This window comes from Mus musculus, chromosome 9 (assembly GCF_000001635.26).
Source record: "Mus musculus strain C57BL/6J chromosome 9, GRCm38.p6 C57BL/6J".
NCBI lineage: Eukaryota > Metazoa > Chordata > Mammalia > Rodentia > Muridae > Mus > Mus musculus.
In genome coordinates this window covers 106,442,054-106,467,374 of record NC_000075.6, presented here as the reverse complement: position 1 = coordinate 106,467,374, position 25,321 = coordinate 106,442,054, and the positions used below count along the sequence as shown (strand labels likewise).

Sequence of the window (25,321 nt, the reverse complement as noted above, 5' to 3'; positions counted from 1 at the left end):
AAGGAGACAGTGACCATGCAAGTCTTGCACGAACGAGAACACAGAAGAGCCTCCATGAGGGAAGCCATAGCTTCAGGCTGGAGGCTGTCTCCCACAGAGGGCTGTAGAGGCTTAGGCTAAGCTGTGAGGGGAAACATCATAGCTTCCTCCCTCTTCCCACTCTCTAGTTTTCTGCTGGGAACTTCCGTTGGCTGAATATTCCCCCAGCGAAGCCCGGGAAGGTCGAGAACAGGAAGGTAGAGTGGAGAAGGGACCGAAGGACAAATCAGCTGAGCAGTTTGAGACTCGGGAGCAAAAAAGGCAAGGCCAGTTAGGGGAATGCTGGGACAGACGCTCTGAGTGGGCAGCAGGGTTGGTGGGGCAGCGGTATTGGTGATAAGAAATGACTAGATTCCCTGGACCTTTGACCAATTGGATCGGGTGTGGGAGAAAAGAAAGCTCTATCCTGAGGAGTTTGCCTAGGGAGACACTCAAGTCTGGTTCAAGGGAGAAGGCCCTTCAGACACCTGCTTCCTTGTCACTGTCTAGGTAGAGTTGTCATGAAGTTGGGTGATTGTAACTGGAGCATGGGCCCCTCCCGCTGGAGTTACCTTTTGAGCCACCTACCTGGGGGAGGGAGGCAGAGATGCTACATACTGAGCCTGTGCTTTTTTTTTTTTAAGATTTATTTATTATTATATGTAAGTACACTGTAGCTGTCTTCAGACACTCCAGAAGAGGGAGTCAGATCTTGTTACGGATGGTTGTGAGCCACCATGTGGTTGCTGGGATTTGAACTCCGAACCTTCAGAAGAACAGTCAGGTGCTCTTACCCACTGAGCCATCTCACCAGCCCGAGCCTGTGCTTCTTGTGGTAGGTCTTGTTAGCTCAAGCTTCAGAGCTCTGAGGTTGGGAAGGGGTGGTGCTAATGATGCATGTGCAGGGTGCGCTTTAGAAGAGAGCTGGTTTGCCAGCAGTCAAAGTCCAAGACCAGCTAAGCATCCATTTTTCTGCTAAGCCCCCCACTTCACAAGTATTCCATAAGGTGAGGTGCCAAGGTAACACTGACTGAGCAGCCATTATGTGCCATGCCCTGAGATTTCTCTCTCTCCTCCCCTCAAGACCTCCTGGGGGTTCCAAGCACATCTAAAGTTTCGGTTTTTTGTTTTTCCTGATTCCTGGGCTACCTTGAGAAAAGTAATGTCTGACCGAACTGCCCCCACGTCGCACTCCTGAGCAAGGTGGGTATGGGTCTAGGCTCAGTAAACTGTACCCTCGGGCAGTTTCACAGAAGAGCCTCCAGTCTCCAGCTGGCAGCTGTTAGAGCCAAGGGGGCTGGCACCAGGCCCTGCCCCTCCCTTACTAAGCTGTGTGTGTCTTCAAAGGGGAGCATCAGAGTGACAGCCGGTACCATCTCCACAGAGGCTGAGTGGCTGGAGCTGTGCTAGGGCAGGGGGAGAAAGCCGAGCCAGGCTCAGCCTTGCATCCACCCATAGGGCCCACCAAACCCCACAAGAAGATGGCAGCCTGGGCGTTGGAGTCACCTCCTGGGCAGCCTACGAGGTGAGGGGTCTTGAGGAGCATGGGACAGGTGATGGGAATCCTGGAGCCAGAGGCTCCATTTCCGCTCTTCCTCTAGCAAACCCCAGTGAAGCCTGAACGTTCAGATGGCCAACGGCTCGGGGCTCAGCGTCACCGAACTCGCGGGCTCGGTGGGGTTTATCCTGGCGGTTCTCGTAGAGGTGGGGGCCGTGCTGGGCAACGGCACTCTGCTCGTGGTGGTGCTGCGCACGCCGGACCTTCAAGATGCCTTCTACTTAGCGCACTTGTGCGTCGTGGACCTGCTGGCGGCTGCCTCCATCATGCCTCTGGGCCTGCTGGCCGCGCCGCCCGGGCTGGGCACTGTGCCCCTGGACCCCTCGTCGTGCCGAGCGGCGCGCTTCCTCTCGGCGGCTCTGCTCCCCGCATGCACGCTCGGCGTGGCCGCTCTCGGCCTGGCGCGCTACCGCCTCATAGTGCATCCGCTGCGGCCAGGCGCGCGCCCGGCGCCCGCGCTGGTGCTCACCGCGGTGTGGTCCGCGGCCGCGCTCCTGGGCGCGCTCTCCTTGCTCGGGCCACCGCCTGCGCCACCTCCGGCCCCAGCTCGCTGCTCCGTCCTGGCCGGGGGGCTCGGGCCCTTCCGGCCGCTCTGGGCGATGCTAGCCTTCGCGCTGCCCGCCCTCCTGCTGTTGGCCGCCTACGGTAGCATCTTCCTGGTGGCGCGGCGCGCCGCCCTCCGGCCTCCGCGCGGGACCCGGCCCCGCTCCGACTCTCTAGACAGTCGCCTCTCCTTCTTGCCGCCCCTCCGGCCACGTCTGCTGGGGGGCAAGGCGGCCCTGGCCCCAGCCCTGGCCGTGGGCCAGTTTGCAGCCTGCTGGCTGCCTTATGGCTGCGCGTGCTTGGCGCCCGCGGCGCGCGCCGCAGCGGCCGAGGCTACTGTCACCTGGGTAGCCTACTCCGCCTTCGCGGCTCACCCCTTTCTCTATGGCCTGCTGCAGCGCCCGGTGCGCCTGGCGCTGGGCCGCCTTACCCGCCGAGCGCTGCCTCGGGCCCCGAAAGCCTGCACATCGCAAGCCTGGCACCTGCAGACACTCCTTCGGCGCCTCCAGGAACTCCGCAAGGACCCTGTCCTAGGCCCTTCTGAGGCACCAGAACAGGCCCGAGAATTGGCAAGACAGACCCCGAGTGTGTCAGAGGCCACCTGAGACATTTCTTCTGAGTTGGGGAAAGGAGGGTGAGATCAGGTTGTAGCTGGTACTCTGAAGGTCGCTGGAATGGCAGAGGGGGTGGTACTTAGCCTGGTGAGGTTTTCTCAGGAACCTGATCCTGTACTCAGTCCTATCTTTCCAGGGGCCTCAGTGTTCCCATCTGTATGCTGTACCATCATCTCCTAAGGACCCCTCCAACGTAGGCCTTTTAAACTCATGACCACTCCCTGGTCCAAAGAGGAGAAAGGCAGGCATGGTCACAGAGATGAGGGTCCTAAGAACTCACAGCCAGAAGGATGAACCAAGCGGAGCAGGATTTGGGTTACACCATAGCAGGAGTAACCAGTGGAGAAGCGTACCGAGTTACCTACTATCTGTACCATGGAGAAGCTGGGCAGTTCGACTCAAACTCATCACCCAAGCTGCTCAGAAAACTACCTGATTGGTTTGCTGCTAAAGGCAGGAGATTGAACACACGACCCCCAAAGGGCCCTTTGGTTTCACCCCAGAACTGACACGAGGAAGGGACTGTGGGTCAACTAGGGACTGTGGATTCAGACTGGGGTTCTTTGGGGTTTCAGTTTCATCCCTTCCCTGGAAGTTTTGTTACCCCAACACTAGTATTACTGCACAGCTTTCTGGTCGCTGAGAATATTTATTCAAAAACAGGGATTGAAAAAACTGTACAGAGTGTCTGCTGCTGAGACTGGGCCCCTGCCCCCCAGGCCACACCTACAGGCAGGCAGAGCCCTCTCTTTGGGTTGCCCTCCCCCGGACAAGCCCAGCCAGTCTATTCCAGTCAAAAGGGTATCAGTAGAAGCAGCAGGATCTACAGGGGATGAGGAGAAGCTTGGCCCTGGCCGCCCCTCACTCTCCTCCAATTCCCACTGGGACAGCAGGATGAAGCCCAAAGGGATGGAGGGGACATGAGTAACCCCTCCCACAGCAGGGCTCCAGAGAGCCCCTGGCCATTCTCTGCATCCAAGCATAGGTCTGTAGAGGTGGGGCCCCTGCCCTGGGGCTGCCATACTCCTAGAACCCTGGGCCAGAAACTGTCCCCTCTCAGAGGAGGATCTCCAAAGATGGGGCAGGGTAGGGGGTGCATCCATGCGTCTGGCATTACTGGCGCTTGAGACCCCATGGTGGAGTCTCCTTGGGCAGGAAGGATGTGGAGGCAGCCCCTGCCGGCGGTCCTGCCTGCCCCTGCCGGTGCCTCAGCCGGCCGGCCTCAGTAGGGGGAGAATTTCTGCCGTTCAGCTTTCTTGCTCCCATTGGCCGCTGCCATCTTGGCAGTGTAGGCCGCCAAGCCCGGCGGTGGCCCTGGGGAAGCAGGTGGTAGAGCCAGGAAGGGCACAGGCTTGAGGCCGATGAAGTTGGAGAGGGAGATGGCATAAGGTGTGCCCAGCAGGCCTGGGGGAGCTGTGGGCAGGGCCGTCAGGGGTGGCGAGAAAGGGGTGGGCAGGTCTGCGGGGGCTGAGCCAGGCGTCCCCCCAGAGGTAGACTTGGCCGTCTCTAGACTGGAGAAAGGGATACAGAGGGGAGATGAAGGAAGAGGTGGGGGTGAGACAGGAGCCATGAGGTTAGCCAAAAGATAGGAAGGAGAGGAATAGACGGGAGCAGGCACGGGCTGGATGTGTTTGAGGGAAGGACAGGAGAGGTACAGAGGGAGGGAGGGAGGGAGGGAGGGAGGGAGGGAGGGAGGGAGGGAGGGAGGGAGGGAGGGCAGAAACCACAGGCAGACACAAGACAAGTTAAGGGGAAAAATAAGAGAGAAGATCTGGAAAAAACGACAAAGATAAGACAGGATATGCAGAATGGATACAGAAGTAGTAAATGAGGCAACATAGATGTCTTAGGTAGAATACCTAAAGGAAAGGAGGAGCTGAGGAGCACCAGAGAACTGCTCCAGAGCACAGGAGGTGCTCCCTTCCACCCCAACCTGTGCTCCCCGCTGCCCACCCCATGCTCACCAGGCAGTGATGAGGTACTGAGCCAGGGCGATGGAGACCGGTGAGCCAGTGATGGTCACATGCCGCTCCCCAGCACCCTCCGCTTGGTTCCCGATCTTAATATGTGCCCCCGACATCTGCCGGATCTCGCTGATCTTGCTGCCCTGGCGTCCGATCACACAGCCAATCAGCTAGAAGAGAGGCAGAATTTAACCTTGAGCAAGGGTTAGACCCCTGGATCCCCTTACCGCCCCTCCCCCCCCAGCCCCCCAGCTTCTGCTCACATCATTGGGAACCAGAAACTCCTGTGAGCTGGTCTGTGTGCTGGGATCCAGTCCTGAGGCAGGGGAGAAGGACTGAGTGTGGTTTGAGGGCTCTACAGGCCTCCCCATCCACTGCAAGGGATGCCGGGCTGCTGGCTGTCTCCTTCAGCCGAAACTGCTTACCTGGCACCACACTGGGTGATGCAAAGGGAACGGCGTGGCCTGAGAGCTGCTGGAGCTTGGTGACCTGGGCCAGACAACGGGGTCAGAGGTTAGAGGGGGCAGTCTGGGAAGGGGGTGTCTCAGGCTATGGGCCACTCACCTCTGCAGGGGTCACTGCTCCATACTGACCCTGGACAGAGAAACCCTGGGGGAACAAAGTGGTTGAAAAGGGAGTCACTGTGACACGTCAGGACAGTCCAGTCAGATCACTCCCTGTCCCCTCCTCAGACCCTCCAATTCTTTATTCCTCTCCCTCCTCCACCCTTGTCCCCCCTGGATGCTTCCCTCACCTGGTTGGCCGAGAGGAGGACAGTACCTAGGGAGAGGCTCGGATGATACGGGATTGTGGCTCCTTTGGGTGGGGACTGGGGAGGCACAAATTGAGAGGCTTTGTCAGGATGCTCTCAGGCCTCCCCAAGAACCCAAGAGCCTTACGGCATCCCCGTGGCTCTTGAGGGAATGAATCCCAGAGTGCTCTAGGGCTTACAAGCAACGTACGGCTGTAGCTCTGCCTACCCCACCCCACCCGCTGTCACAGCCGGACAGTGTGGATGGCTGACAAGCACCCGGGCCTCTCCTGCCCCCTCTCCCATCCCAGGAAGCACAGCCAGACAGTGTGAATGGCTGACAAGCACCCGGGCCTCTCCTGCCCCCTCTCCCATCCCAGGAAGCACAGCCAGACAGTGTGGATGGCTGACAAGCACCCGGGCCTCTCCTGCCCCCTCTCCCATCCCAGGAAGCACAGCCAGACAGTGTGGATGGCTGACAAGCACCCGGGCCTCTCCTGCCCCCTCTCCTGCCCCCTCTCCCATCCCATCACCTCCAGAATAACAGCACAGATCTGGCGCACACACAGGATGATGGCGTCAGGCACCCCGGACACAGTGACAGCACGCTCTGTGGAATTTGGGAGCAGGTCCCCTGCCACCTGCACCTGGGCTCCTGTAGTCTGCAAACAGAAAACAGTAACCACTTCTTTCCACTCCAAGAGCCAAGAGAAAGGCTACAAGGGCCCTGGCATAGAGCGCCTCGGGAGCTGAGGTCCCCTCTGCCGTTGAAGGTTAGAAGGCATGCCCCTATGTGTGGTACCTCTCGGATCTCCTTGATTTTGGTGCCTGCCTTCCCAATCAGTGATCCACACTGGCTGGCAGGGATGACAAGGCGCAAGGTCACTGGAGGTCTGGAGACACTGCCACCATTTGCAGGAGCAGCACAAAGGTCCTGGGGCAGCGGGGCAGTGAGTCAGCCAGGTATGTCCCCATACTCCCCCACCCTCCCTCAAGAACTTTCCTGAAGAGGGAGAAGGAGAATGCCTCCCTCCCCAGACCTCCTCCAAGGGAGCTCGGCCTTGGACTTGACCTTCCCTCCCCCGTTGCTGCCATCTGGGGACAGGGTCAGGTTTCTCACAGGCAGCCACCCTCAGACTCCCACCGCAGAGGCACAGACCTCATCCAGCTTGAAGGCAATCATGGAGACCGCGTGGAAGACGGCAGCCGTAGAGCCTGTGATGGTGGTGATTCGCTCGGGGCAGGAGCCCTCCGAGATGGTGATCCGGGCACTGCTCTGCAGGTGTGGGACAAGCTCTGGGCAGCAGGCAGCTTCCCCACGGTGGTGGCAGGGATGGATCTGTCTGCTCCTCCCACTAGGCCCCAGCCAAGACTAGAAACTGCCATTCTTCTGGGCATTCACTAATCACAAGTGGCGCGATCCAACAACGGGGAAATGGCCACCTCCCCTACCCTCAGCATCAGGGCCCCAGGCTCCTCCCCTGACCACATCTTTACCTGTTCCCGGATTCGCTTTACAGTCTCTCCCTTCTGTAAGGAGACAAAACCAAGATTCCTAACCGGTCACCTCTTTACCAGGCTAAGGCTACAGTCGAGGGGAAGATTCAGAGCAGAGCTGGACACCTACCTTCCCAATGATGCTGCCCACTTCCTGCAAAGATAACAAAGGTGGACTCAGACGGGTACGAGTGCTCCCGCTCCTCCAGTCACTCTGACAGGGAGGGAGCACTGAGTCGACGCGTGCCACCACTGGGCTGTGCCAGCCCCACCCACTCACCTTCCCGTGCATCAGCATCCGCAGGGTGAGGGTGATACTAAGCTCGGGCCCCTCCTCCAGCCCCGCATCTGAACTGCTCATCCTGTCAGGCGGGGCTGGGGCCGCAGCGGCCTGGGAGTGTGTCCACACTGTGGCTCAGCTAGCTCTGGACAGGAGAGGGGAGAGAAGAGTACCTGAGAGGAGCCCTCGCATGGCAACCCCAGAGCCAGGCTAGCCAAACCCAACGGGAAGGAAGATAGTATGGGATATGAGTACACTGTCTTCAGACACACCAGAAGCAAGCATTGAATCCCATTACAGCTGGTTATGAGCCGCCAATGTGGGTGCTGGGATTTGAACTCAGGACCTCCAGAAGAGCAGTCAGTGCTCTTAACCGCTGAGCCATCTCTCCAGCCCCAGCCCTTGAGTTCTAAGTGCCTTTCTGACCAGTGTATTTGTGTGCCTCTTCCTGCCTGTGTAACCCTGGTCATTTAAGCCTTCTGGACCTCAGTCACCCAACCTAGAAAATAACTACTGAATCCTACACTCCAAACTTCTAAGCGTTGAAGTAAGCCAACCACGTGATAGATACCCGGTTTCCTGGACTATTTCTCCCTTCCTCCCTGTTATTAGAAGGATGGCAGGAGATTTAGCTCAGTGGTTGAATGCTTGCCTAGAATACATGCTGTCCTAGGTCTGAGCCCCAGCATGGGAGAAAAGGGGGTGAATGAAGTGGTCTGGGTGTCTATGAGAATCCACAGGATAGCTTCCTCCCTGACTCGGAAGAAAGGACCCTTGTGGATTGAGCCTCCATTGTGGAGTTAAGGTTGAGTGTACTCTGGGCACAGGCCTATAAACCCAGGACGTACCCAAGCTAAGGCAGGAGGCTCTCATTCAAGGCTAGCCTGGGCCATGTGTTAAGAGTCCATTTCAAAAAAAAATATAGGAAGAAAAGTATACTCTAAAGATGAGGTATCTGCTTCCAGAAACCAAAGAGGGACCTAGAGTCTGGTAAAGGTTTGGAGCAGGAGCCCTTAAAGTGATTTCCTATGGACCAGGGGACATTGGAGGAGAGGGTCACTGCAAATGGCTCTGGGCATGAGCCACTCGAAATTGACATAGGAGTAAAGGCGGGTTCTCTCTACAGTGCTATTTCTGATCCATTTCCTGTGTGCTCAGAATGGCCCGTACACCGTAAGAAGCATAGAAACTGGTCACATTTCCACCTAGGACACACTACTGTACCAGATATATGTCACTGGGGCTCTGGGGCTCAATTTCCACACACAGCAGAAAGGACCTGTCTCCTTGGGAATGGGGTAATGGGTAAGAGAAGGATTTGGTGGGCTGCAGGAATGTCAAGGCCATTAACTGATGGAGCAAGGCGGAGCCTGAGATTAGCTACTGGGATTAGCTCAGCCGCCAACCCTCCCCCACCCGACCCCTTTTCATGCCTCAACTTAATCCTGAACCTTAATCTTCCTCAGAAATCGTTCAGCAGCGGCTATCTCTCCTCAAGGCCCAGACTCGATGGTGAACTCACTGGAGACCACAGCCCAAGGAGGACAGACAATGGTCTGGACCCAGGCAGCACTAACCATAGGCATTTCTTCTGCGCAGAAGGGTGTTGAAGCAAGAGATAAGTGTTCCCAATGGGAGCACCTTTGCCAATCCTCTGTCCTATCCTGACATGAGGGTCGAGGTTTCTGAGCTCTGCCCAAAGCCCTCCTCTGAGTGCCAGCAAAGTTTGGGTATGGAGTGGACAGGAAATTCCCAACCTGGCTTTCTCTCGGACACCTGAGCGAGCACTGTACCAAACACGGTCTCCTTCCCTGCTTGCTTCGTAGACAATCAGGATGGCAACCTTGTCCTTAAGTGCCTTTCCCTAGATGCCCACTTCTTTCATTTGAGTTCTGCCATAGACTGGCCAGAGGGTGGAGACCAGCAATAGATGTGGGGCCTGTGTTCTTTGGGCATCCTTGGCCAACCTCATGCTGGCTGCCCTTGCTAGACATTCCCCTGGCTGCCTGCACTTCCCCCATCAAAGCGCCTGCTGTGATGACGTGAATAGTTTCTGTCTCCCTGGACAGCCTAGCCTGGGAGCCCCTTAGAACAGGAGCCAGAGCTGCCACCTTCTCCTTGTGTCCCCAGGGCTCAGTTCAGAGCCAGGCTAGAGAGGGTGCTCGGACATGCCGGTAATGGGAATAGATGAATTTACTGCACACACGGGCAACCTCATAGCTTAAAGGGTCTGTAATCTGCCCAAGGTCATAGAAAGAGGGAGAGTAGAGGGAAGAACAGGGTCCAACAAGCTAGTGCAGGACTGGACCGGGCTCCATCTGTGTCCCGTTTGTTCCAGTCTATGTCTCTTAGTCCCTTTTTTGAATTGGAGTTTGGTGGCCTGGGGAGCCCCCGTCTGACCTATGGCTCTTTGTTCTGTCTGGGACCTCCCCACCCGATATAACCTTAAGATCCAGAATTCTGCGGCCTCTAATTGGGTGATAAATAGTGGGAGACCTGAAAGAAACCCCCATATCATCTCCTCACTTCTTGTGACCCCAGGAAAGATGGCCTATGGGCAGAACCGCTCAGTCTTGCCATGAAGATGCCTGGGTCTGCAGTAAAGACCCACTGCGCCAAATTCAATCCGCGATCTTGGCCTAGCTCTTCCCTGGCCTGGATCTGGATTTAGCCACCTGCCCTGTCTGGGAAGCTGGGGTAAGGGAGAGCTGTTGGTATCTTTGTGACCCTGTTCCAGAGATGCTGGAGTTTTCCCTACCCTTTGGAAAGAGTAAGGCTTCTGACCTTCCTCTAGGCCTCTCTCCCACAGCCCTAAGCATAAGTGGCCCCACTGGGCATTCATGACCAGATGCTCCGCTTTCGCTGAGTTTGAAGTCGTATCTTGCTGCTTCGGTTTTGGTGGGCCCCTGGTCTCTGCTGGGCCACCCACGTGGCAGCCACACATCATGCCACGCTGACCTCCAGCTCACCTCTGAGGGTGCCCAGCCCCCTCTGGTCAACAGAGCTCCCTGGCAAGAACATCCCGTCAGACCAAGCCTCTGACCTCAGGCCTTCCGTCTTGCTTCTCAGGCCCCTTCCCCAGACCAAGTGCCTACTCCTTCTGAACCTGGCTTCCTGCCACCCTGGCTGAAGGGGCTGGGGGTGGGGGGTGACAGCTGTGTAAGCGATGGTGGCTGCCCCCTTCCTGCCCCTCCCCCCCAGCTGTCTCTCTCCCATGACAGCTGCCCAATCAAAGGGCTGGGGGCTTAGCCAGCTCCCCCCCCACACGCAGGGATCAAGTGTCCTCTCTGGCTTTGTTCTAGTGGGAGAACAATCCAGAGGAGGGAAAGGCTCCCGGGGCCAGTTGAACCAAGTAGACTGGCCCGCCCCTTGGGGGATTCCCTCTGCTCTACTGCCCAGTGTGTCTGGACCACGAGATACGGTGGACCCACCTGGGCTGGGGAAGGTTGGGGAAAATCCAGTCTCCAACTTCACCCCAGATCGCATGCTCAGCGTGTTCCCCTTAGCCATCCTAACCTAACAGTCTCCTCCAATCCTTACTCCAAAAACAGCCATACCGGCCACACCCGGATGATGCTGGGGAATGGTTGAGCATCAGGCATGGTAGGGTGTGGCAGGAGGGTGGCCACTGGGCCTTGGGGAGGGGGTTGGCAGCCTGGAGGGCTCCTGACTCCCTTGTCCATTCCCCTACCCTGGGCACACTCACCCTTGCTGATTAGCCTGGTCTCCACAAAACTGCCCAACGTCCTCAGACCCAGCCTCGGCCTTTCAGCCTCCCAGGATGACCAACCATCTCTAGTGTGGAGTGGGGGGAGCGGGGAAGGACTAGGGGAGTTCCAGGCTCTGGTTCCTTGATGTAAGCCTCTGTCTTGTAAAGTACCAGGGAAGAGGAACGTAGAAACATTAGAAGCTGATAGATAAACTAGTAGGTGCCAGAAATGCTCTACCCTCCCCAGAGCCTGCCATGAGTCTTCACAGCCAGGGAAACCAAGGCAGGCTCAGGACCCACTCGCTCACTGGCACTGTCTATCCATGTGGAAAGGGCTCTCTAATTGTAGATCTCCATGCTGAAGACTGTACGCTCCCTCTGCTATTTAACAACCATCCATGATTCCCTGAGACCCAAAGGGATTAAAACCTGACCTGTGCACCAGCAATGGAGGTCTCCATGGTCCAGCCTCTACCAATTTTTCTGCTCCATCACTTATACACACCAGGCCACAAAATAGGCCTAGCAACTCCAAGCCTCAGACAGAACCTTTGCCAGCAGATAATGCCAGCTTAAAACACTTATCCCCTTCACAACTTTGGCAAAATTCTTCTCAAAAGCCTCCTCCTCCACGGAGCCCTCCCTCCCCAACTTTCAAATCAGATGAAATTCCTCTGGCCTCTTCGCTTTCCAAAGACAGCAAGTCAAAGGAGGCCCACTGGGCATTTCTAAGCCTATCTTTCGGCTACAAAAGAATAGGAAATTTGAGACAGGATCTGGCCCTGGGAGTAAGGGGAGGGGTTAGGGCGCACAGGCCTTGGAATATCAAGAGACCATCATGCCTTAGAATCCTGGGGCCCGGGGACTGAGCACGTGGGCAGAGTTAGGCCATGCCTGGTTAGCACTCCAAGTTCCGAGTTCATTTACCATCCCAGCCCCTGTTTCTGCTGGGCTCCCTGGGCACGTTGCTGAAGTGAGGAATTTGAGAAATCCGGGCAACCAGACTGGGTCCCCTAGCAGGAAGAGGAGCCGGTAGGAACCCTGGAGAGTGAGATAGGTTTCACAGCATGGAGGTGGGCTCAGCCAATCACAACTGGAAAAGCCTCACCAATCAAGAGAGGAACCAGAGGCCTAGGGAGGAAGGGGGTTGTTTAGCGGACTGCATGGGAGGCGTCGGGCAGGCCAGGAGACCCCGTGGGTCCACCTGTACAGCTTAGCGCTCTTTCTTTCCTTCAGGAGCTAGGAACTGGGAATGGAGGCTGGAGGAGAGTGGGCGGGTGGACAGAGCCTGTCTGGGGACACAGGGTGGGGCAAGCCATCCTCTCTGCAGCCTGGGCCTGCCAGGGTGTGTGGGCCGCCCGCTCCCAGCCCCCCACCCTGAGCATGCAAAGAGAACAATCCCCTTGTGTTTGGGCAGCCTGAGCCTGCGTGCTGATGAAGGCTACGGGGTGGGGGCTGGGATAGGGGTGCTTTGAAACAAGAAGGGGTTCCAGGACCTAGAAAGATAATACTCTCAAATGGAAAAAACAATAGACCCTCCCAGATGTTGGCCCTGAGGCCACCAGGGTGACCCCACTGAACACTGAACGCCAGAGATAACTCCTGACCAAAGCTTAGTGTGTTTATAGGGAAGACAGGAACCCTGGGGACACATGCCTTGTTGGTCCAGGGAGAAGGTAACGTCTTTGGCTTGGTGGGAACCCAAAGCCACACATTCTGAGAGAAGGGGTGTGAAAGGACCAAGGTACATCCCCTGGAGGACCATTCCCTTGGGTGCCGGGGTGGGGCGGGGCTCTGGGTGCCACAGGTCTCAAGATGGCGGGCCTGGTTTAGGAGTGTGAGGAGGTGGGCACCTCCCTCTCCTAGCCAGGGATGCCTGAAGGCCAGGTTTAAGTATGTGGCGGAGTCCCTTCACCTCCATCCCCAGTACCCCAGCCAAGAAGCTAGGTCAGAGCTGGAGATGAAGAGCCACAGGAAGGGGGGAGAACACTGTGCTCCCAACTATCTCCATCCACCTTGGCCTGGAGGTCTGTGTCTGGCTCCCCGAAGGACTGCAGAGAATGGGAAGGGGTGTGTGTGAGAGCCAGGAGCTGCAGAGAGTGGCAGATGAGAACAGGGACGAAGTAGAACCCGAACCCGGGACATGAGGTCCAGAACTGAGAGCTCAAAGGACAGAAACGGCAAACAGGATGAGAGCTTCAAACCTGGTACCCAAGGTCCAAGAAACCCCTCCCTGTAGTGGGGTGTTCCCCTGGAAAACCAACGCCCCCCACCTGTACAGGCCTCAGCCGCATTGGACAGAAAACGTGTTCTTCGCAGCGCCCCCCCCCCCAGGACCGCGATCGGGTGCACACTGGAGCCGATTCCCCGCCCCCCCCCAGCGAACCCCCAAACTTCAATGGCCCGCGGTGCCCCGCCCGGCCCGCGCCTTACCTCGCTGGGGCTGTTCTGCGGCGGCGGCAGCGGCTGGGCCGCTCAGTCCCACATTGTCCCCGGGAAAGGCGGCCGCTCACAACTGCGAGTGACATCAGCTGCGAACAATGAGGGGTTTGACAGGCGCGGAGCCCGGCCGGCCCGGAGCCCGGCTCCGCGCCCCCCCACCCCCACCCCCCGGCCCGCCTGGCCCGGCCCCGCCCCGCCCCCTCCCCGGATCCGATTACAGCGCGGCGGGCCCGCCCCAGCAGCCCCAGTGCCGCAGCCGCCCGCCCCGCCCCGCCCCGCCCCGCCCCGCGCGGTCCGGCGCCCCGAGCATCCGTCGTTTCCGGGAGGGAGCGATGGACCCTTCCCATGCGGCTCACCAGGGGCCCCGGATCCTCCCTGTATGGCTCTCTCCCGGCCTGTCCTTCCCGCCCAGCGCTTCTGCGGAGCTCCCCGCAGCCTTCATCTCAGTCCTGGCCGCGCCTCCCGGCTTCTGTCCCACAGCCCTCTGCCCTGCCCCGGCTCTTGCTTCTTCACCATCCTTCACTCCGGGGTCCAGCCCACCTAGACCCGCTACCTCCGGCGTCCGCACTGTCCGACCCTGGTCCTGGTCCTCCCAGGAGAGGCTACCCGACCAGCTGGAGGAGGGGCATGAGAGCCGTTTGGCCCTTAAACAACCTGTCCCGTGATCCTTCCAATCTCCTGCCAAATTCCTTTTGGAGCTAGGGTCAGAGTGCCATTAACTCCTTTACTAGGAAAGGGATAGGTTGTGTGTGTGTGTGTATATGTGTGTGGGTGGGTGTGTGGGGGGGGGGGGGAATTGAGCCTGCCCTTCCCCCATCTCAGAGCAGATATTCTCCCCCTTTCAGTAATCGGCTCATATAGGTCCCACTGACCTACACCTCCCCCCTCAGCTGAGTCTCTTGGCACCTGGATGTATGTGGGTGGGGAGGGGAATCCAATCTCCCTTTCCCTCCATCTGGCCTAGTGGACAAAGGGCAGGGGGACCATTTGGTCCCGCCAGGGTGGGGGAGGAGCCCACAGTGGCAGTCCCAAGGGGAAGGGGGAGGGGCGGCGCTCCGGAGACAGCAAAAGCATGTGAGGTCTAATTGTATCACTTTATTTCAGGGACCTCCGAAGTCGGTCTCCTCTCCTTATCCCACTCCCAAACCTCAGGGCAGGAAATGGGCTTGGCTGAGAAGATCCGTGCTTGATTACCTGGGGAGGTATGCAGCCCCTAAGGGAGATTTGAAGAGCACCTCCCCTTCTGAGGAGGCCATTCTGGTCTGGGACCAGTTGCAACGGGTAGGTAAGAGAAATCTAGCGGTGGCCACATTTTTATCCTGGCAAGTGGATCTCTGTTTACAAAGATTCCCTCCATCCTTCAGGAAACTGCACATGTACCTGTGCAAACTACACAAGAATGTGGGACCCCTGTGCTGCTCCCAAGGGAAAGGTTCTGTCTGGGTGTGGGATGGATCTAAACAAGCAATACCCATATGCTGTCTGTGGTCTAAGGGGGGTGGGCGGCAGAAGGAATGGCTGTCCTGTGGAGCGGCTGAAGAGAGAGATGGATCAGAAAGTGAAGTAAGGCAGAAGTGAGAACCAAGCGGGGAGCCTGTAGAGGAAGCTTATGGATTACCCACAATCAGAGTTCTCCCCTTGAACCCGACGCTTTTTCCACTTGATTTACCGCCTTGATCTGATCTGTCACTGCAAGAGAAAAACAGAAATGACAGCAACCCAGACAGATGTATAGACAGACCTGTTGCAGGTGAGGCAGAAGCCAGAGACCAGGAGAAGACAGCAAGAGATCCTAGAGCAGGCAGTCTGTAACCTCCTATCATCAGGACTGAGTCTCAGGCTAGCCCTTGCAGGAAATCCAGCAGCCCCTTATGCCACTCATCAGGCTTGTCCAAGTAACAGGGATGCCCTGCCCCTTCCATGACCAGCACTCTGTGGTTGGGCAGCTGCTTCAGGTGTTGAAAGCTGGAGGAGCCCATGGGGTCCTGGTCTCCATATACAATGAGAGCTGGAGTCTGAGGGGAAGGAAAGGAGAACAGAATCGGGGGCTGGTCGTACCAGCCCAGCTTCTAAAGGTTAGCTTCAGGCCTCACCACCTCTTCAGTCTCTTCCTGCCCTCCTGAGGAGGAGAGGCGGTGCTGATGCAGTGGATGGAGACCTTGGTTTGTGGTTTCCCCAGCACACAGTCTTATACAGGGATTGGCGAAACAATCAGCTAAGTCAACCAAAAGGGGTCTCCCCAGAAACCACCCCATTGGTTACCCAGCTCCCAGATGAAGAAGGCCCAGGGATGGACCCCGACTTGCTCCTGAGATACCATCTCAGTCACACACACACACACACACACACACACACACACGGTACCTTCACACTGGCGTAGTCCACAGCATTGATTTTGTCTGTGCAGATAGGAGCCACTGGTACAAAGCCCCGGAGTTGGGACCCGGGGGCCACGAGGAAGGGCAGTGAATACATGCCACTTAATGATGGACTGATCACAACTGGGGGTCCCAGCTCCAAGGTATCCACCACAGCAGCTAGGAAGCTGCCAGGGGCCGGTTCCCCAATAGGGGCAGGGGCTGCTGCTTCCTTGGATCGCCCAAGACCTGCAGGTAGTCGGGCGTAGGAGAGACAACGGCAATGAATGGGAAGGGTCCCTTCCTCCACTCTGTGCCCAGGTTCACGTAACACCCAGTAGTAGACTGAAATTCATTCATGCCCACAGCCCAGTGTTTTTTATCTATGGCGAGAATGAGACAATTCTTTTTATGTTTGTGTTCGTTCTAACAGTGTCCTGAAAAGAATGAAGCTCTGGAGTCTATCAGGGCTGGTCTGAGTCCCAGGTCTCTGTCTACTCTAAAGATGACCACAGGTTAAACCTCTTAGCCCTCCTCAGCTGCAGTTTCCACGTCTGTTTTAAAGGGGTAAGGAATGTGCCCGCCATTTAAAGTTGTATAAATTAACTGTTTAAAAGGCATGGAGCCCCAACTTGACACTGGAGGAGTGTGCTCCTGTAATGGGACCTACCAGTCGCCCCGCCCCTCCCCCCAACAACATTAGTGTAGATCTTCCCCGTGACGCTCAGCCCAACCCACTGTTGGAAGCTAGCCTGGCCAGGCTGGAAATCTGCCCTTGAAACCTGAAACTGTATCAGCTCTAGCCCGTGAGGGGATTAGATCCTGTCAGATAGGCTATGTCTCCAATTCCTCACTCCACGCTGAAAGTGGTGGGGCCCGGTCATTCAGGTTATGCTAAGCAATTTGGAAGCTCTTCCCACCTCCTCCAGGGCCCAGCTCGAGGACTCTGCTTGCAAATAGGAGACCAGGTCCTTAGCTATATCCGCCGTGCTTCCCAAGGCTCTGCAAGACTCCTTGTTAGTGCTGTCATCAGACTGAATATGGTTCTATTCAGGTACTTTGCTTCCCATCAGCTGGGCACCCTCTGCTGCTTGTCATTATATACTAGCTAATACAGTCACACAATGACCTCCTTCCGTGCTCACTAGGGACAGTCACCACCAGCAGGAGTGTGGTACCTACCATTACAGATGAGGGAAGGGAAGTGAGCCCAAAGGCATCTAGACACAGGTCCAGTACCAGGGAAAAGCAGCTGAACCACGTATGGCTCCTTCTAGAGCAGGACTAGTCAAGTTCAGAGGTCTAGCTACCTAACTGCCAAGCTCAGGGAGCTAGATTGGCTAAATCCTTCCAGTCCTCCATCCTCACATTTTTCCCAACCCTGGCCCAGAAGCCCGATCCCAGAAGTACCTGGCAGATCAATGGCCACAGCCCTGTAGCCAGCCTCGGCCAGCCTCTGCAGAGTACCCAGGTTCTGCCAAGTCTCCGAGGAGAAGCGGATACCATGCAGCAGCAGCACAGAGAAGCGGACAGGCTGCCCACTCCCAGGCCGGGTCTCTCTGAAGAAGAGGTTCTGGCCCTGCACCTTGATGGTGCCCTCATGCTGGTCCACACCGGCCATGCCCAGTGGTGATGTGCCTGCAGTTCAAAGCCAGGCTGGTGAGAAATGAAGGAAACCCTGCCTGCGAGCTGCAGGGAGCAGTTAGGTGTCCACCAGGCCTTGAGGATCTGAATTAAGGTCAGGAAAAGCGGGTATTATTTCTGCTGCTCTCACTTGGTTGCTTGGTGTTGGGCTTTAACTGTCTTAACAGCAACATGGCAGAATTACAAATGTCACTCAAGAATTGATGAAAACCTGTTGGGCCGAGCCTGGTGGCTCATGCCTTTAATCCCAGCACTTGGGAGGCAGAGGTAGGCGAATTTCTGAGTTTGAGGCCAGCCTGGTCTACAGAGTGAGTTCCAGGACAGCCAGGGCTACACAGAGAAACCCTGTCTCCAAAAACCAACCAAACAAAAAAGAAAACCTGCTGGGCAGTGGTGGTGCACACCTTTAGTCCCAGTACTGGGAGGCAGAGACGGGTTGACTGATCTCTGAGTTCCAGGCCAGCCTGGTCTATAGAGAGAGTTCTAAGACAGCCAGAATTACATAGAGAAACCCTGTCTTGAGAAGACACCCCCCCACAAAAAAAAAGCAAAAAGTGAAAAAATCTTTCCCAGTTAAGGTATCTGCTGCTAGTAAAAAACTGGTATGTGGGACTATTCAATACTAGCTCATAGCCTGGCAGTGGTGGCACACACCTTTAATCCCAGCATTTGGGTGGCAGAGGCAGGTGAATTTCTGAGTTGGAGGCCAGCCTGGTCTACAGAGTGAGTTCCAGGTCAACCAAGGGTACACAGAGAAACCCTGTCTCGAAAGAAAGAAAAAAAAATAGCTCATAGGCATTAAATGAGGCTATGCATGAGGGGAAAACTTATACATGCCTAGGACATAGTAAGTGCTCAATCAAGGGTAAATACCGCCCTGATTAGCCTCATCTAAACCAGCACTAGCGTACTGTGGGTGAACTAGTAATACAGGCAGGAGATCAAGTTTGTTTGGGACGAAGGCCCTTTTTCCAGAAGCAGAAACACATGCACCGGTCAGCAAGGACTTTGGAGTTCCTGACTGCCAGGGACGCGGGGTGCTCAGCGCGCTAGCCGCTGGAGCCCAACCAGTTGACGCTGCGGTCACCCGCGCTGCCAAGGCTCCCCGGCTCACTGGCCACAGTTCCAGAACCCTGAGTCTGTCTGGAGGAAGCAAGGGAAGGAGGGGTAGCCTGGAGAGGGAAGGAGAGGTGACCTGGAGAGCCGAGATGAGAAGCCTGGGGGCAGGTGGGTTCTGAGTGGAGACGCCAAGAGAGGGAGTCGAGAGTACAGGAAATGTGCGTGGTACCTGGAAATGTGCGTGGTCTTCCGCAGGAGAATGGCGTGTGCTATTGACGGGTGGGGAGAGAAGTAGGAAAGGGGTGGGGACAGGAGGTGGGGACAGGCCTAGGCGTTCCAGGCGCCCTCTCTTGGTCACAAGCTGCCACTAGGCTCGTCTGCACCTTAACCCTTCGTTCTTTGATCAAACTTGTTTTCCCAAGCCCACCTCCACCCCATGTGCACCAAAAACAGGGTTGAAGATCTCGAAACAGTCAGCGAACTGCATCCTCATTGATCTGCTCCACAGATCATTTCCACACAGAAATGGCTTGACTTAACGGGCGAAATATTTCTGGTATCTTTGCTGTTTTCCCCAACCCCCAACCTCCCATCCCATCCCATCCCTCACCCTGAGTCAGGACAGTACATGACGAGTTGTACACCTGTCATAAAGCTGACATGCTACATATCTGAGTGGAAGGCTCCGCCAAAGTTCGGCCAGGTGACATCGGAGTGTGTTCTGAGCCTGTAGAATGAATCCGGTTAATGCCAACTTTGGCGAGGTACCAAATGAGTAGTGAATCTTTTGCACCCTTCCTGGCCTCCCTGCCCCAAAGTCTGGTTGCAACACAGAGGCCTGAACCTGGGACAGACCAGACGTTGATCACAGGTTGCCAACCAAAAATAAATGTCCTGAGCAGACCAGACTTAGAAGACACCTTAAGCTCTGACCCGTCTGGGGAATGGGGCGAGTAAAGAAAATGCTTGGGCAGAAGTCTGGAGCTGCTGCATCATCTGGCATTAACGCTAGGAGAGCTTGGTGCCAAGAACTCTTCTGAGACCTGACCTGTCCTTAAGTTCCATGACATCCTTACACAGCGTGTCTTTCCTAAACCCCATTTTGCAAACAAACCTGCGGAAATTGATGAACCGGGTGACTTTCCACAGGCTCTCAGGCCAATAACAATTCCTAAAATCTGGGCTGAGAGGGGCGGGCCTCGGTGCTTTAGGGCACCGCCCCACGTTCTTCCCTGGTAACCAGGCTTGGCCTGCAGCTGCGTACTGCGCAAGCGCGCCTGGGTGGCTGGACTTTAGCCGTCTGGTTACCAAGGAGGCTGTACCACAGCCGCTAGGCTGTTTGGCAGTTGGTTCCGCCTAGGCCGGGCCCCGCCTCACCGGAGCCTTTCTGGTCACTCCTGTCCACGCGGTGAGTGTCCCCAGAGAAGGAGGCCCTCAGGTTGTCCCCGGATCAGCCATCCTTGTCCCTGCCGCTTGGGGCAGAGTCCTTTGGAAGGCGCAAGCGCGGGGCAACACGTGTACAGTTTTCCTGTGCCCCTGGGCACGCGAGTGTCTGTGTGTTTTGGAAGGTCTGGGTATAAGTGCTTCTCTTCGCATTGGCGGCGGGGGGCTGGGATAGCGGGGGCTGGGGTAGTGTTTTCCGGTCTGCATGCCTGCTTGCATGTCTCTTCTGTGTTTATCTCTGCATCTGACTGTGTGTATTTCCGAAGGTTTGTGTGTGTCCTTCAGTTGGTGCGTTTCTTTCCCCGCCTGCCCCGCAGGTCCTTGTTTGCTAGTAGTTTGTTTTCCCCTAGGTCTTTTTTCTTAAAACATTTATATTGGTGGTGGCACATAAGGAGGTCAAGTCCAGACTTGCTGGAGTCCATTCATCCTTCCACTACTGTGAATTAATTCCAAGGATAAAAGTCAGATCGTCAGGCTTGCAGCAGGTGCCCTTCACCTGTAACTCTTGCCCTTTTAGTATTTCATTTATTTCGGGGGATGTGTATGGAGCTCAAAGGGCAGTTTTGGGAATTGTTTCTTTGCTTTCACCCTATGGGTCCTGAATTTCCAACTTCCATACCTGTGTGTGGGTTGTTTTTTGTTTTTTTTTTTTTTTTCTCCGAGACTGTGTCTATGTGACCCTGGCTGACCTGGAACTGCCTATGTAGACCAAGCTGGCTTCAAATTCATGGAGATCCTCCTGCCTCTGGCTCCTGAGTACTGTGATTAAAGCCATTGAAGCCATGGGCCACCTGCCTGACTTCCATATGGTTTTGAAATCCTATGTGTCCATCCTGATAACAAAAACCTTATTTTGGGTCACAGAATAATGTCCTGTGACAAAATATTTCCTGGGGAGAGAAAACACACATCTACTTATCCCAGATAGGGAGCCCATGACAGTCCACAGTACGGATACCACCAAAGTCCAACTTGGTGAACCAATGATTTTTATTGGGGTTACTTACAGAAATACAGATAAGGGATTACTTATGGGAGCAGAAAGGACTCAAAGACAGCTATGTCACCAAAGCCCGAAACAGGGGTGACAGTTCACAAAACGTGGACACACCGCACAGCCAGCAGGCAGCTCTCCTGGTTGGGGAGTGTCTTTCCCAAGTGCCTCAGCTGGTGTGAACCTATTGTAGGCAGCTCGGCTGGTTTCTGCTTCTTTGGGGAGCTGGCGTGCTCTCGGAGGAGGCTTCTTTGCAGCTTAGCTTTATGTGGTGGGAGAGGGGTTCTCTCTCAGCTTTTGTGGTTTACTCTGGCAGGGAGGGCTCTAGTGAATCTGATCAGTTTCAGGGGAGTTCTTGAAGCTGATTTCTGGCTGTTCACCTCCCTGCTTAAGGAGCTCCTCTGCAGCATGAAATATTTTGACTTTGGAAGAGACTGTTAACGCACCCATGTATGGGATTTATGGGTGTTAGTGTACAAGTGTGACTGCATAAACCAAATGGGTGTGCAAAGAGGCTATGGTACATTTAGGGGATAGCTTCTTGAAAAGTGTGTGGAAGCCAGGCTCTTGTGTCTGTTATGAGTGTGTGCACACTGTGTGCTGTGGAAGAGGGGCATTTCGGTAACCAGAGCAAGCACAGTTTACCTCCAACCTCTTCCACCCGCAGTGCAGTCTGCATCAGAACCCCTACAGTTGTCTAGTCTTGGGCACCCAAGTTGCCATGGCAACGAGTGAAACCCCACCCCTTGACCCTGAAAGAAGGATGGGACACTAAGAGTGGTCCATCCGGATGTTCCGCCTCTTGGGAAAGCTGCACTGGAGACAGGCAGCCTTGGCTGCTCCAGGTTAGGAGGAAGAGTGTGCTCTTTCTGCACCCGGCTCCTGATTTTCTATCAGCACTGGAAGATCTGCTGAAGCCCACGCACAGCCTGACTTCGGAGCTAGGGAGTGAGGCCTGCAGAAGAGTTCCACAGAGGTGGGTGTGGCCCCAGGTGGGCCCCAGCTCCTAGCCCTACCCCACACACTTTGTTTACACTCAGTAAAGATGCACCCAGAATCCCAGAGTAAGACAAGCACGGTCGTCTCAGGCCCAGCAAATGATGACGGGGACACCCCATCTCCAACAGCTTAGGTGGAGTGTATTGTGTAAATCTCCCAAGAAGCTTGGGCAGGTACCACCAGGAAGTTATCCCAAGTTACAGAACTCAGCTCAAGGCAGAGGGGAATTCTCCAACCAGGACCTCCTGCCCTCTGGGCTGACAAAGCCTTCTCCTCCCTCCTGGAGGAGTCCATGAAGAGGTCATTTGGCAGAAGTGGGGTGGAGGGGTAGGGAATATTCTTCTCTCTGGCTTTCATGCTTTCCCTTCCATTTCTAGACCCACTACATCCTCCCAGCCCCCACCATCTCACACCTCAACATCATGCCCAACATTCTTTGCAAACTGGCCCATGACACTTGGGGCAACCACGAACTGCTGGTTTTAGCAGTTTATTCATTGTGAAGAAAGACAATCATTTCCAGGCCCGTCCTCAGTGGAGCTCTCTGCACTTTGACCTTTAGCAGCCTTCATGACTCCATCCGCCACTGGGTCTGAGGTTCATCCAACTCCCACCAATACAATGTATTCTTCCAGAACACTCGATCTGGTGTTTTGGAAACTAGCCCTGGGACCCGGTTCCTCGGTTCCTCGGCTGCCTCTGCAGCAGAGAATTCACCTGTGAGCCTGGATTCTTTGTGTCAGAGAACTTTCATCATATCTTCTCTTTGTGTTTTCTGTGGCTTCTGGGTGCTTAGTGTAGAGACCCAAGCACGGCGGCTACAGCCAGAAGAGCTGGTTTAGCTAACACAGTGATAATGATAGCCATTAAATATGAGAGATAACTCATGCACTTCTTTATTATTTTTGTTTTGTTTTGATATTTCGAGACAGGGTTTCTCTGTACAGCCCTGGCTGTCCTGGAACTCACTTTGTAGACCAGGCTGGCCTCGAACACAGAAATCCGCCTGCCTCTGCCTCCAGAGTGCTGGGATTGAAGGCGTGCGCCACCACTGCCCGGTTCATGCACTTCTTATAGTGGAGTGTCCCAGGCCTTTGCCCTGGCCTGAGAAGTAGATGGGTATGAGCATCCAGACATTCTTGAGGGCAAGAGAAGGGAAGTCTTCCTCAGCCTATCTCTTCCCCTTTCTCCTCCAGGTTCTATGGTACAGAAGAAATTCATGAGCCGGTACCAGGCAGCCCTGCTGGGTCTAGGCTTGCTGCTCGTGTTCCTCCTGTATATGGGCTTGCCTGGCCCACCCGAGCAGACTTCGCGACTCTGGAGAGGCCCTAATGTCACAGTCCTGACTGGTCTCACCAGAGGCAACTCTCGAATCTTTTACCGAGAGGTGCTGCCAATCCAGCAGGCACGCAGGTGAAGGTTTACTCAAGGGCTTAATGGAGGGACCTCAGTCCACCACCTGGGGCTCAGAGCCTGGGAGGGCAATGAAAGACACCTGGGAAGAAGGGGTGCTGGCTGCCCAGGTATGCCCATACCACATGTCTCCCCATGTGTCTCCAGGGCAGAAGTCGTGTTTCTCCATGGAAAAGCATTTAATTCCCACACATGGGAACAGCTGGGGACGTTGCAGCTACTGTCAGAGAGGGGCTACCGGGCTGTGGCCATCGACCTTCCAGGCGAGTACCCCTGCATTCAAGGTAAAGGCGAGTACCCCTGCATTCAAGGTTAGAGAGGGCAGGCTGCAGTGGGGATGAAAGAAGACACCAGAAGGGAGAATTGGAGGGGTGGCAAAGCAGGAGCGTGTGGATCCCCATGTCTGGACAAAACCAGTGGCAGGTCACGAGAAAGGACCACAATAAAAGCTTGTTTTTATTTTCTACCTTGAAAACTACACTGTGAGGTATTTATCGCACATCACAGAGAAAACAGAAAAGTGATTGATTGGTTGATTGATTGATTGATTTCGTGAGCAACCATCAGAGGCTTTCCCTGTGCTTTTTGTGACTGTAATTTTTGTGGCTTTTTTTTTTTTTTTTGTTCCCCCATCAGGGGCAGATAACTTGTTAGAGTCGGGCCTCTCCTTCTACCTTATTTCTCAGGATCAAACTCAAATTGTCAAGCTTGGTCACAGGCCCCGTAACCCACTCACTAGGCAACCTCGCCGACCTGGATTCTTTTTAACTCTACACATGGACTATGCCTTTCTTTGGGTTTGTTGTTCTTTCTGGTACTGTGGATTGAACCCAGGGCCTCAAGAATACTAGGCAGGCACTCAACCGCTAAGCTACCCTCCTCGCCCCATGCTAACATTATTCTATGAGAAACTGTGGGGGATGCGGGTGGCCAGGGACTAGAGAGAGGGCTTAGCAATTGAGAAAGCTCATGAGCTGTCCGGCAGCATAAGAGGGCATCAGATCCCATTACAGATGGTTGTGAGCCACCATGTGGTTGCTGGGATTTGAACTCAGGACCTTCGGAAGAGCAGTCAGTGCTCTTACCCGCTGAGCCATCTCCCCAGCCTCCGATTTTTTTTTATTATTTTAAATTTTTAAATGTTTTTTAAAGATTTATTTATGTATACAATGTTCTGTCTGCATGTATGCCTACGCACCAGAAGAGGGCACCAGACCTCACTGGGAATTGAACTCAGGACCTTTGGAAAAGCAGCCAGTGCTCTTAATCCCTGAGCCATCTCTCCAGCCCTTCTGCAGAGGATTTGAGTTTGTTTTCTAATACCTATGTCAGGCAGCTCACAACGGCCTGTAATTCCAGCTCCAGGGGATCCAGTGCCCTCTTCTAGATTCTGAGAGGACTTGAATTCATGCACAAACCTACATGCAGGGATACACGTATAAATTAAAAATAAAATCAATATATACTTTTTAAAGTGAAGTCCTTAGAAACCAATGCCACTTCTCTGTTTCCTCTGTAAACAGCTGAGAGTGACAGCCCCACTTTCAAGTATTTCCATGTTTAGAGATAACAGACAGGTGGACCTGATAGTACAGACCTGTAATCCCAGCTACTCAGGAGGCTGAAGCTGGAGAATCCCAGATTTAAGGCCTGGGGCAGACAGAGAGGAAGTTAGAGACAGGACAAACAGACACAGACAAACAACATGCAGGTTGTATATAGGGGCTGGGAGCGTTAACATCCTGCAAGCTTAATGAATATATTTACACCTTAATTTCCTCGGCTACACCATGACTTGTAGGCCAAGCCTGGTCCTCCAGACCTCCTCCTCTGTTGTTAATGCTGCAGTGTGAGCCATGGGAGGAATGGGCAGGCTTTGAATGCACATTCCTCAATTAGTAGATTGTCATTTTCACTTGAAATGCTCAAACATGTAACCCAAACCTCTCATTAACTATAGAAGAGCTGGGCATAGTGGCACATACCGCCAGCATTCGGGAGGCAGAGGCAGGTGTCTCTGAGTTTGAGGCCAGTTT

The 25,321-nt window shown here is 55.1% G+C and overlaps 4 protein-coding genes across 34 annotated transcripts in view; 2 read left to right on the top strand and 2 right to left on the bottom strand.

Moving 5' to 3' along the window:
• The first annotated feature begins 1,389 nt into the window (after positions 1-1,389).
• Positions 1,390-3,413, top strand: Gpr62 (G protein-coupled receptor 62). Its single transcript, NM_001159652.2, has one exon. It carries the CDS (start codon positions 1,648-1,650, stop codon positions 2,722-2,724), a length of 1,077 nt encoding a protein of 358 aa, NP_001153124.1. The 5' UTR covers positions 1,390-1,647; the 3' UTR covers positions 2,725-3,413.
• On the bottom strand, positions 3,363-14,393 carry Pcbp4 (poly(rC) binding protein 4). 10 transcript variants are annotated; one of them, XM_030244482.1, is made up of 15 exons: positions 13,733-14,200; positions 13,368-13,465; positions 10,932-11,093; positions 7,226-7,370; positions 7,076-7,099; positions 6,946-6,978; positions 6,608-6,724; positions 6,251-6,382; positions 5,982-6,110; positions 5,452-5,526; positions 5,262-5,306; positions 5,123-5,186; positions 4,961-5,013; positions 4,698-4,867; positions 3,363-4,244 (listed from the first exon to the last, which is right to left on the bottom strand). In XM_030244482.1, exons 4-15 carry the CDS (start codon positions 7,304-7,306, stop codon positions 3,956-3,958), a joined length of 1,212 nt encoding a protein of 403 aa, XP_030100342.1. In that variant the 5' UTR covers positions 7,307-7,370; positions 10,932-11,093; positions 13,368-13,465; positions 13,733-14,200; the 3' UTR covers positions 3,363-3,955. The 10 variants fall into 10 exon arrangements, with proteins under 10 accessions (XP_030100342.1, XP_030100343.1, XP_006511842.1 ...); XM_030244483.1 differs by having other exon boundaries at positions 13,930-14,019; XM_006511779.4 differs by lacking the exon at positions 10,932-11,093 and having other exon boundaries at positions 13,733-14,393.
• Positions 14,394-14,451: 58 nt separating this feature from the next.
• Abhd14b (abhydrolase domain containing 14b) lies at positions 14,452-19,638 on the bottom strand. Of its 4 annotated transcripts, XM_030244698.1 has the most exons (5): positions 19,551-19,638; positions 19,047-19,163; positions 17,144-17,371; positions 15,741-15,982; positions 14,452-15,391 (listed from the first exon to the last, which is right to left on the bottom strand). In XM_030244698.1, the coding sequence occupies exons 3-5, from the start codon at positions 17,352-17,354 to the stop codon at positions 15,212-15,214; spliced, it is 633 nt and encodes a 210-aa protein (XP_030100558.1). In that variant the 5' UTR covers positions 17,355-17,371; positions 19,047-19,163; positions 19,551-19,638; the 3' UTR covers positions 14,452-15,211. The 4 variants fall into 4 exon arrangements, with proteins under 4 accessions (XP_030100558.1, XP_017169172.1, XP_006511911.1 ...); XM_017313683.2 differs by lacking the exon at positions 19,551-19,638 and having other exon boundaries at positions 19,047-19,169; XM_006511848.4 differs by lacking the exons at positions 19,047-19,163; positions 19,551-19,638 and adding an exon at positions 18,666-18,845 and having other exon boundaries at positions 17,144-17,461.
• The window catches only part of Abhd14a (abhydrolase domain containing 14A), an 11,153-nt gene continuing 2,003 nt past the window's right edge, over positions 16,172-25,321 (top strand). For 2 of the 19 annotated variants that reach the window (XM_006511802.4, XM_006511796.4), the window contains exons 1-4: positions 19,691-19,844; positions 21,541-21,849; positions 23,069-23,285; positions 23,433-23,569. In XM_006511802.4, coding sequence (XP_006511865.1) covers positions 23,074-23,285; positions 23,433-23,569 — 349 coding nt within the window. In that variant the 5' untranslated portion in view covers positions 19,691-19,844; positions 21,541-21,849; positions 23,069-23,073. The other 17 variants (NM_001110271.2, NM_001374659.1, XM_030244548.1 and 14 more) reach the window with 14 other exon arrangements.